The sequence below is a fragment of the Folsomia candida genome, unplaced genomic scaffold (genome assembly GCF_002217175.1).
Source record: "Folsomia candida strain VU population unplaced genomic scaffold, ASM221717v1 Fcan01_Sc049, whole genome shotgun sequence".
NCBI lineage: Eukaryota > Metazoa > Arthropoda > Collembola > Entomobryomorpha > Isotomidae > Folsomia > Folsomia candida.
Genome location: NW_019091241.1, coordinates 199289 through 210384, shown reverse-complemented (window position 1 = coordinate 210384; position 11096 = coordinate 199289). Strand labels below are relative to the sequence as shown.

Sequence of the window (11096 nt, the reverse complement as noted above, 5' to 3'; positions counted from 1 at the left end):
AGCCCGTACGATGCAAATATCACTCATAATTAATAAGTTGTTGGACACTTTTCAAAAATTCTTTCTAGAATCTCGTTACATAATCGAATTGCAGTAATTTTGATGTCACCGATTTAATTACGCACAAGTGACACTCATAATCTAGCCTCGAATATAATTAAATTGGCGATCTTAGATAATAGAGAAATAGTTTTCATGAAAGTGAAATGAAGTGACGCCTGTGAATTATGACATGACAAAGAACAAGTTTTTGACACGCCAAACCAAAATCGTAACATGTCAACTTTGAATAACAAGTAAGATGCACTTTAAAAGGAAAAAAGAAAAAGCTGAGCACTTGCAAAAGCCGGTTGTTTGCTGATTATGCGACGGAAGACTTTTGGCATAATTTTCAATAGTTGCTCGATGAGCTGCAAGTAACGAGCAATCAGCGTCCCCTCAAGAAACGCGCAATGGTGCATTCGCGTCTACATCCCGTGGGGCAGGGATATCATGCATTCGAATGAATGGATCAATCGTTTTCCTTCCTAGCTCCTAAAATTTGCTGCTCTTTCTTTCAATTTCACATTCACAATCATAAAGTCCTTATACTTTAACCTTTCGCAGTTTTGGTCATGTTTGGGTGACCACCAGTGAACAACAATATATCCACGAAATTTATCTTGCGAGTCCTGTTACTTTTTCAGATAAATTATTTCCCTTGTTTATCTTGTGTACATGTGCGCGACAATGTGACAAAATATACTTATTTGAATGTTTTAGTAGCCTCTGGAAGGAATCCGAAATTGACAGTATTATCGAGAATTTTACAAAAAATAATTAATTATGGGGACGACTAGAAGTGTACACCGCCTGCGGTCAGTTATAGTATTTTTAAGTGTAGGTGTAATTTTGCAGTGTAATGGACAAAACTTGGGTATTTTAATTTGCACATACTTAAATTTGCTATATAATTAGCCGAATTAAATGATTTATTGTGTCTATTTATCCAGATATTGACGTATCGCCAAATATTCATCGCTTGTATCAACATTTAAACCGAGGGGTACAAAGCATGTTGAATTGGAGATTGAGAGACCTAAATCTAGGCCGATTTGCGCCTCAGGTCCATGATTTGCATGCATCTTCGTCCCAGCTGCACCCCAGCTACGCCCTCAGCCCCCAGCGTCATCGCAGCTCCGTGGTCGACGGGATCACTGCAGGGTCCTCGAAATTCTACTCCTCGTCGTCCTCTTGGCCAGGCAGCAAAAGTTCCTCGTCACGTGACCACGACGATATTTATACGACGAGTGGGAGCGGTGCAGGTTATTACCCGTCCTCGCTGTCCGCAGCATCGTCTGGGTCGGAGTGGGTGTCTGGACCCCCGCCTGGCAGCATCGTTAGCAGCAGTGGTTGGGCAAACCCACGACCCAGAAAGTTTGGACCACCACCACCACCCTTCAAAACCACGATTTATGGTCCCAAACTGTACACCCACCCACCAACGCCTATACATTCGAAGCATCATCATGGACCACTCAAGAGTTTCTACAGCAGCAGCTACGGTCGCCCACCGCCTTCAAAAACGTATTCCAGCAGCTACACTCCTACCACGACTTCGATTCACCACGATCACGACGAGTGGTCGTCGAGTGGGTGGAGTGGGTCGCCTCCCTCCTCCACCCTCGTCCTGTCTGGTTCGTCAGGATGGACTGACCCGGAACCCTCCTCACAAGGTTGGGGTTGGTCTCCACCAACGGAGAGTCCCTTCAAAGGGAGTGACGGGTGGGGTTGGGGTCCAAAGTGTGACCCTGATGCCCCTCCCTTCGAACTCAACTCCTTGGACGAGATTCCTCCGGGTTCGACCTTCGTGGACGGGTATAACCGAACGGCCTCCCGGGAGGACTTGCCCCCAACGCTCGTCCCAACCCTGCCAGTCGCCTTCACGGTGGGTGTGAGGACGTCGCTCCCTCCGAATTACTCGACCCTCTTCAGCGAGGCTTACACAATTCGGATCAATCCTGATGGGACCACGAACCTTGAGCGAGAAGTGAACCACCGCCCGTCGGAACCCGTGACGGGCACTGCTGGCGGTGGAACTCAGTCCGGAGGAGCAAGTCGACCTCGAAATCAGAGAGCGAATGGCAATGGGTTGAGAATGACCTCCTCTGTGATAGCGTCGCCATACGTATCCGCCCCCATCAACGGATCGGTACGACTGCATTCCCTCTCTCGCACAGCTCCAATGGTCTAATAAGCCTTTGTTTTCTACGTTATTTTCTATACAGCTGAACAACAACGGGTTTTTCCGTGCGGGCCTCCAAAATCGAGCGGCTGCTTTTCGGGAAGGGCCAGCACACCCGTTGGTGTCACAGGTGGACGTTCTGCTTCAACTGTTCAATGAGCTGGACAAGATTCAGAGGAGGCAGGCTCAACTGGACGCGGAAAAGGAGAAAAAGAGACAGCAGCAGGTGGGATGGGGCTGGGCTGATGGGGGCGACAACGGAGTGAATGGTGCCTCAGGCGACAATGGAGGAAATGGTGGCAATGGGAATGGAGGAGGTTCTGACCTGGCCGCACCCACCGTTGTTCTTATGGTGCAACGTTTCTCCGTCCCAGAACCCAACACTTCTGAGGCTGGGGTAAAAGCAATTCTCCTGAAAATCGTCCCTCCCCCGTTCTGAATTTAATTTAGCTCCCTTCTAATCTTGTTTAGATGTTGGACTCGGCATTCAACTTTGGTCCACAGGCGAACCGGTATAGCTTTGGAGACTTGGACCTCGTGACGGACGGTTGGAAGGGGGCGGGTGATGGTGGTGTTGGCGGGGCGGGTGGAGGTGGTGGGGCGGAAATCCCTCTAAATCTGGCCAACATGGGGAGCTCGGTGGGCGAGGTGCAGAACGCGCTCAACGCCAGAGTACGCGCATACGTCAGGACTTTAAGGGAAGCGTCGGCAGCGGCGTTTGAGCCGGTGGAGGAAATGGCCTACGCTGGGTTCGAGCAACATCAGTACTTCATCATCCCCCCCGACGGCTGCCAGCAACCCATCGACCCTCCCAAATTTAGAGGAACCACGTCCAACAATTGTGCATTTGGACCAGTCAATTCCAACCAAGATGCGCCAGGTTGTTTCCCACCGCGATGCTGATAGTGATGACACTCAGGCGTGGTCAACTTGTTTCGTGGTTGCGGTTTGCTTATGTATTATCTATATTTACATATTTAGTCAGTACTAATTTTATTAAAAGGAGGAATAAAAAAAAGTTAAGTGCGAATGGAGTTAGTTTCGTTGGGAGCATATTCATTTCCGGTTTGTGGGTTTTTTCGTAAGTTCCTGGTCGAGTGGAATTTCCATGAACTGCTGACATCATCACACACTGTCTCCATTTCATTCTGTCTCTTCTTACTTTCCGTGGTGCTAAAAAAACATGTAAAAAATGTTGTCCTCCGTTCTCCTCCCACTTGTTGTTGGCGTACTTGCGACTTCCGCTTGTCCACCTCCCCCGATTGCCACCCTTTTCCTCTTGGACGATGATGTGGAACCAATCGGCGACGTGGGCGTGACCAAGCTGGACTTCAACATGTCGAAAAGTTCACCCAAACCAAGTTTCTTGCTGCACTGTGCGCATAGTTCCCCAATTCGCTGGGTGCTGGATGAGGACTTGGTAGGAAAAAGAGTTATTTTTACTAGGATAAAGTATTTCATGCTTGATCACAATTTACGATTTAGACGCTGGGCGAAATAAGTCAACCTGCCCCCTCGCCCACGTTGCGAACGATCCACAACTTTCACGACCCATCCACCTACAGGTACTTGGCCCACTACTACATCGAGATGCAACACCCGTCCAGGGACCACGTCTTCGTTTGTCAACCCTTCCAAAACGATGCCAACGCTTCCTGTGATTCCAACCCGTCGCGTGCCGTCGTGCTGGCTGAACTTCAATACACTCTGCTCGCTTCCAGCACCAAACTGCTTCGCGTCGAGGTCATTTCGCCGGACGAACTCGTCTCCACCGTCGTCCCCCCGTTGGCAGAGTTTGACGCAAGAATCAAGGCTCATCAGGAAGTTGAAAGTGGTAGTAACCAGCCCAGCAACAAAACGTCCTGCCCTTTCATCCTGAACCTGGCCTTGTCCGACACTACGAAAGCCCTCTACATCGAGTGGGTCCCAGTCAACTCGTCCGGATCCTCCGGCCTCGAGAACGTCCACATGATCACAAGCGTCCAATCTCTGCAAAACGTGAACAGGTTTTATTCCCAAATGGTAAAAATAACGCAATAATTCTATAAAAATATCGAGTATGTAAATGACCTCATAGAATTAATTGAAAATACACACATGCCTAAAAAAGGAGGAGGATTGCGTCAACTTAGTGGACGTCGGGAGTATAAAAAACAAAAATAAAGCTCTTAGTTATCAAGCTCACAAATTCTACCCGCAAGTTCTCACCTACGCCCTGGGTGACGAGAGGCGAATGCTCAAAATATTTTTCGATTTGGCGCAAGACGTCAACTTTTGTGAGGCGAATAAATAGTTAATCATGCCAATTAAGTAATAATAAGTCCATTAATTAATTAGACTACTCTTGGGAAATGCATGACCCACGCGACATGGTTTACGGGGCAGTGGAGGAGAAAGTTGTGTACAAAGGACAAGCCTTCATCGTCAAGTGCACGCCATCCGTCTACCTCTTTTCACAAGGGGTGCAGATCGCTTGGAGTTTCCAACACTTTGGGTCCGGATTCATTTCGCCGTCCAGTTTTCTTGAGAAGGAAGACTTTTCCGTGCAAAGTGGAAATTACAAAGCGAGAGGACGAGTCTCCTTCGAGCGAGACTTTCTCGTCGACAATGACCTTCACTCCGTCCAAATCTCGTGTGTTTGTCCCCTCTGGAATGAAAATGGTTGGATTAACCACACTTTCTCAGTGACTCTGAGGGGTAAATATGGCAATCTAGCTATTTAGAAACATTGTGACCATAAATTGACGTATGCCTACGCCTAGACTCTCAACCTCCCTATTTCATTTTCTCTCCTGACGACGACCAGGACAAAAATAGCCTCGATAATTCCACCACCAACGGCAACTTCACATCCGTCACAATCTACGACCTTGAGTACGGGGCTGAAGACAACTTTACAATTTCCTGTGAAGCCGGAGGAGTTCCATTGCCAAGCGTGGAGTTTACTCGGCCAAAAAATGTGCACATTATTTATTTAATTACGCACTTTAGCAAAAACAATGCGAGTTTTGTTTGTCCTCTGATGGTTTCATTCTATGTGTACTACATATATCGATGTATTACTTTCAGAATTTGGACACCGAACTCGAAACACGACTCGTTCAAAATGGAACTGCTATCCTGGCCAGTCTGCATTTTCCGAATAATATGACCTCTGATTATGCAGGTGATTACATTTGCGTCGCCAAAAGTGTGGTTGGCGAGACACGACGACTCTTCAAAGTGCGGATACGGCAAGGTACTTAGGATTTGTCATCTATAATACCGACTTAATTGAAAATATGCATGTCCAATTTTAATTTTTTGCTTAGCCCTCCTCCCAAAATTCGTGGTCATAATACTGGTCGCTGGGGGTGTCGTTCTTCTCATTTTCGCCCTCATTTCCACCGCTCTCTTAATAAAGTTGAGGAAGGAGAAGGTCGAATTCATGCGAGCGACGGAGGAGGCAATTAAAAAATTTCGAGAAGGATTTCAAACGACAGGAGATTTAGGGTTCAAATCCAACTCGGAGTATAAAAACTACGAGATTCCGCTGACGAGGTGGGGTTTAGGTGAGTGACATTTAATGCATACCTTAATCCTCAGTCTAGGGAGGCGAATGTGCGATGCTGTGTATACGTAGGAAACACGCTGCTTGGTTCTGGTGCATTCGGCGTTGTGCAGAAAGGAGTGATTTATTATGGAGAAAATCGCCAAGACGTCGTCGCCGTGAAGACGGTAAATTCGCCCAAGGACGTCACTGACTTTGAAAGTTCACTAATGGAGCTCACCATAATGTCGTACATTGGGAACCATGAGCACATCGTAAGCTTGCGAGGAGCCTGCACCGATAACTTGATCAAAAGTGCGTAATATTTGTACAAGAGCGATATAAAATATTTACGGCGACCAGGTTGGCATTTTTTTTACCGCTCAATTTTAGGAAGCATCTTAATTGGCGTGGAATTCTGCGCTAACGGAGATCTGCTAAATTATCTGCAAAAGCGGAGAGCCCTGTTTCGCTCGTTTGTCTCGGGGGATGGTCTCCTTTCGCTGGATTCAATCTCGGGCCGGTCGTCATACGCCAATGTGGCCAACTCTGGAAATTTTACCTCACTCGACTTGTACAAGTGGTCCTTCCAAATTGCAAACGGGATGGCCTTTCTCGTTTCCAAGAAAATCTTACATTCCGACCTAGCCGCGAGAAACGTCCTCCTAACGCAGGACAATATTTGCAAAATTAGTGACTTTGGACTCAGCAGGCATTTACTCATGTCGGACAATTATACCAAAAAGACAAATGTATGCTGACCTAGATTCATAGTTGGATAAATTGAAACTACTTAAGCACCATGTCCTTTACACGAATTTTAGTCCCCTCTCCCGTGGAGATGGATGGGAATAGAGTCGCTAAAATATCGCCAATTCTCGAGTGCCAGCGATGTATGGGCGTATGGTGTCACACTTTACGAAATATTCGCCTTGGGAGAGGAACCCTGGCCTGGAATGGCGTGGACGAACGAGTTCATGGAGGAACTGGAGCGAGGAAGAAGATTGGCCAAACCAAAGTTCTCCACAAACAACATGTACCAAATTGAAATGTACCTGATTGACTTATAGCTGCTAATTATTAAAACTTATCTTTCTCCGCAGGTATAACAAAGTAATGCTTGAATGTTGGAGGAACGAACCTTCTGAGCGAATTACTTTCGTTCAAGCTAAAGAGTTCTTCGAAACGGCAATATCTAACTTAACCTCACCGGAAGGGAAGGGGGACGAAATGCTAAATAGCGTTTGTTAATTTAATATGAAAATGATAGGTCAGGTTAGGGGACGTTCGCAGCCTTCATACAATGCAATTTTTTACACCCACCCACCTCTTTTAACATGAGGCACATAGGCACGATGCCATTTGGCCCTGACCACCCACCCACACCCCTCTTTGCGTTATGAAGTTTACGAACGTCCGTTTACCAGAGACCAATTAAATTAATATCATATTTCATATTACCTGCATATAACCTTATACTTTATACGTATAAATTGTTTCAAGTTTTTCAATATAAATAGAATAAAATAACCCCTTCGAGTTAACGTTATCAAATAGTGACTGTGATTTGTTTTATTAATCGAGCAGCAAAGACTGTTGTTACAAAAGAATTTCTTGACATACTATGACTGAGGAACAGTGGAAGTTGAAGAATTGTGGCAGATTGGAGGTGACTTCTTCGGAGGGCTGACAAGTCGCCCACATGATCTGATCAGTGAAATGATTTCTGTTTAGAAGTTGATGGCTTATCTCACGCCCACAGCAAACTGCAAGCAAAAAATGCAATTTGTTACACTTTGATCAACATGAAAATAAGTATTGTACATTTCTTTTAAAAAACTAACTTGAGAAGTGTGAGGGGTGGCTGACCCGGCTCATGACCACGACGAAACCCTGCATGTTTGTCATTGCATAATTACTCGTCATCGTTCTTCACCAGTGCAAAGAAAACACTTACCGAGGTAGATGAGGAAAGGGACGTAGCCGTAGTGAAAAGTAAATTGAGCGACTGATGTCACAGTGCTGAGCGTATCCTTCAACTTCGACCCCACAGACGACGGCTTTCCTACGGGCATTTTTTCTTGCTCAAAGTTACCTTCGGAGACAGGAAAAATCGCAATTAAATTTTAACCCCAACCAATTTAGTTAATGCACAGAGTGAAAATTATACGGACCAACAAATAATTTCAAAAGAAAGTTTCTTTAAGAAACTGACAAGAACAATAATATTTAGTAAGAGGCAAGTTTACCTATTTACCAAAAGTAACCAACGAATCTAACCGAGCAGATTGACACCAATGAACGGAAGTTTTTAAATAATTTTGTTAAATTTTCTGAAAAATTGCAAAACTTCACGTGCCGAGAATTTAAGACTCTATGCTCTAGTTTGGATGGCGTGCGAAAAAACTCAGCTCATGTGAGACTGTCTGCTTACTGCAGAGATGAGATGATGAGACTGCGAGTGCGAGCAATCATTCGATGTGGGCAAATATCTCAATTTACCAAAAATATCTATTCAAGTGAGATTTCTATAAAATTTTTAATTTTTAATTTTTACATTATTAGCATTTTTTGACCGGCAGTGTAAGCAATCAAACGATCCGACCTGAAGAGCCTGCCGAAAAGTAAGTAAACACGTATAATATTTTAATATTTACTGCATGCTTGGGTGGATTTAATTTATGTATTATTTTTCTCCAGGATTTTCCTAACTCATCTTTCCAAATTGTTCAATACTCGCTATTTCACGACGATAATGGAGAATCCGAGTGGCGAATATTCACCTTTTGGTTGTAAGAAATATCCTCCAAGGGACGATTCCAAATCCCAAATTCTCACCACTCGATCGGAACAGCCTCAGCCATCGTCTACGATGTTGACGTTTTTGCAACGGAAACATCCCGAAAAATACGAAGCAGCCTTGAAACAAGCGGAAAAAGCGAAGAAGGCAATTCCCGTGACTCCTCCTGCTCCCCCAAAAGCCGACGTCTTTGTTCGCCAAACTCCCCCATCAGTCCCATCCCGATCTCCATCCACGCCACCACAAAATAGAGCACAAAAAGAACGACCCAAAAGCATCAGAACAGTTCCAACTGTTTCAACGAAGAAGGTGGTGGAACCTGCTCCACGTCCGATCAAGGAAACTGGCGACCCCATCAAGGACGAGGCGATTCGAAAATTTCAAGCTGAAAGGGACCATCAGAAAAAATTGATGCAGGAATATGCGGCCGGAGATACGTCCGGCTTCTCCCAGGAGCAACTCCAAGACATGAAGTCAACCCACCGTGACCTTGCCCAAGCCATTAAAATCCACGGAACAGGCGAACAGACCACGGCAACAGCGTCCTCAGAATATAAAAGTAATTTTCACGAATTTGACTACGATAATTAATACAAACTAAGATGTTAATTCAAAATTGTTATGTTAGGATGTAAATATTTGTGAATCATTGACAATAGACGTGGTTGATGTGATTGATCTGTAATCATTAGTGTTTAATTCATTAATTAACACATATTTAATAAGTTTTGACCAACTACAAATACTTTAAGCGATATTCGAAATCGTGCACATTTATTCCAATAGTTATTAGTGTGTCACCTCATTAGCATAGTAAAAATTGCACTGTTCTTCTTATTTATTCGTCCTGACCTTTTCTGAGGTTTGGTGCGTGCGTGAGGAGGAGGAGGTGCGTGCTGCTGGTACGTGTGCAGCTCTTGCATCAAGGCCACAATCTCGTCGTCCGCTAAATCTCCGGATGGGTGGGTGAAGGGTGGAAGGGTTTTGAAAGGCACTTGCAACGACCTCGTGTGACCCACGCGACCCGCCTGCTTCTCCAGCTTCGCCTTCACACTTTGCAATTTGTGGTCACGTTCCCGCTTCATATTTTGGACGCGACGACGCCGTTCTTCAAGCGCGGCCTCCTCAGCCTCCTTTGTCAACTTGAGACGAATTTCCGTGTCTGGTGACCCCAAGGCTCCAATGAAACCCGACGTTGACGCCCCAGTCGCATTGGCCGCACGAAGCGCTTGTCTCGAGGCTTGAATCTGTTGAATTCTTTCTTTTCTGGAGGCAAATTCGACAAACTCGCGATGTTTGGCGTCTGCTTTCAATTGATTCGTTTGTTCCCGTACTGCTACTGCTTGACGCCTCTTTTGATTCTGAATCTGAACCACCATGTCCTTCGAGTGGGCGTGGACATCCTGGATTTCTGCCGCCATGGCTCGTCTCCTCGCAAGCATGGCAAGCTTCTCTGTTTCTGCAATGACGGCGAGGCGGCGAGTCTAAAAATCAATGCGTATGTATAAAAAATAAATAGCTACGTTATGCTATAAATGATTGAATTCAACGGTGGGTAAAAAAATACCTCGTCCCTTTTATGCTGAGCTAAGACCAGTTTCTCGTTCGCTTTCTGCTCCGTGGCCGCGATGGCTTTATGATAGGCTAGCTTCGCCTTCAAGATCCGCTTAGCTCCCGAAATCTGCCTCTCTTTCAGCTCTTCCAACTCTCTGGCACGCCATCCCTCCCGATCTTCGTTGGGCGTGAAGGAGCCATCCGTGTAGCTCTGGAGTTTCGACCGCTCCTCTTTCTCCTGCCGAACGAGGGTGCTGTGGTGGCGGAGGAGCGTCGTCACGGTGGGTTTCACGAGGGACGACTTCCCAGCTAAGCTTCCCTTGGGCCTCCCCCCATCTTCAGATATGACGGAGGGTGGGGGGACCACGTCGATCCACAACTTCCCATCCGAAGGCCTCTTTTGGGGCTGGAGACCGTCCATCATGCTCCTAATCTGCAGGGTCCAACAGGCTGCCAAAATTCCACAATTTTTAACTCACCCATCAAATCAAGAATTCCAGATATTGAAAATGTCGTCATGGATCACATTACAATTGCCATGCAAGGACGCTGACAAAAGCGTCCTCCCTGCGACCCTTGACCCGATGTCCAACTGAGCTTATGATGCACAGCTCGGCGACCCATCGGGTCTTGGCCCTTCTTCCCCGTGCTCTAAACACGCGTCGAAGATATTCGGCCTTCCGCCCAGTCCCCCTGGCCCTCCAAGGTCGCACCCAGTCCTACACCTCCATCACCACCTCCGAACTCGGAAATATCGAGTTGATGCAATCCGGCAGTGGTCACAACCACGCGCTGAAATCTGCCCACACTACCAAGCACACTGGAGTAAGCAGCTCGTCCGACTTGCACCATTTTCTGGCTAGACATCAGCAAGGTCATCGGGACTTGTTGGAGGACACCAAGAGCATTTCGTCCTGGGTGACGAATAAATTTCACAGGTAGCAGAACCTTCCTTCGCTCTAGATGCACCCACATAATTGTGATTAGTT

At 46.2% G+C, this 11096-nt stretch overlaps 4 protein-coding genes and 1 long non-coding RNA gene across 5 annotated transcripts; 3 read left to right on the top strand and 2 right to left on the bottom strand.

The window, feature by feature from the left end:
- Window positions 1-408: 408 nt before the first annotated feature.
- Window positions 409-3258, top strand: LOC110862121. The gene is made up of 4 exons (XM_022111277.2): window positions 409-916; window positions 993-2191; window positions 2268-2621; window positions 2696-3258. Exons 1-4 carry the CDS (start codon window positions 826-828, stop codon window positions 3125-3127), a joined length of 2076 nt encoding a protein of 691 aa, XP_021966969.1. The 5' UTR covers window positions 409-825; the 3' UTR covers window positions 3128-3258.
- A 101-nt stretch (window positions 3259-3359) lies between these two features.
- On the top strand, window positions 3360-7307 carry LOC110862093 (fibroblast growth factor receptor 1-A). Its single transcript, XM_035845232.1, has 11 exons — window positions 3360-3644; window positions 3710-4246; window positions 4335-4500; window positions 4562-4921; window positions 4987-5183; window positions 5294-5462; window positions 5536-5775; window positions 5847-6068; window positions 6147-6505; window positions 6578-6789; window positions 6857-7307. Exons 1-11 carry the CDS (start codon window positions 3417-3419, stop codon window positions 7002-7004), a joined length of 2838 nt encoding a protein of 945 aa, XP_035701125.1. The 5' UTR covers window positions 3360-3416; the 3' UTR covers window positions 7005-7307.
- Window positions 7308-8128, bottom strand: LOC118433363. Its single transcript, XR_004833341.1, has 4 exons — window positions 8003-8128; window positions 7711-7848; window positions 7598-7646; window positions 7308-7519 (listed from the first exon to the last, which is right to left on the bottom strand). It is a non-coding gene; the product is annotated as an uncharacterized LOC118433363 (long non-coding RNA).
- Window positions 8129-8148: 20 nt separating this feature from the next.
- LOC118433362 lies at window positions 8149-9177 on the top strand. Its single transcript, XM_035845234.1, has 3 exons — window positions 8149-8272; window positions 8336-8377; window positions 8454-9177. Exons 1-3 carry the CDS (start codon window positions 8232-8234, stop codon window positions 9142-9144), a joined length of 774 nt encoding a protein of 257 aa, XP_035701127.1. The 5' UTR covers window positions 8149-8231; the 3' UTR covers window positions 9145-9177.
- A 151-nt stretch (window positions 9178-9328) lies between these two features.
- Window positions 9329-11005, bottom strand: LOC118433361 (inner centromere protein-like). Its single transcript, XM_035845233.1, has 2 exons — window positions 10121-11005; window positions 9329-10037 (listed from the first exon to the last, which is right to left on the bottom strand). The coding sequence occupies exons 1-2, from the start codon at window positions 10529-10531 to the stop codon at window positions 9351-9353; spliced, it is 1098 nt and encodes a 365-aa protein (XP_035701126.1). The 5' UTR covers window positions 10532-11005; the 3' UTR covers window positions 9329-9350.
- Between the last annotated feature and the right edge of the window lie 91 nt (window positions 11006-11096).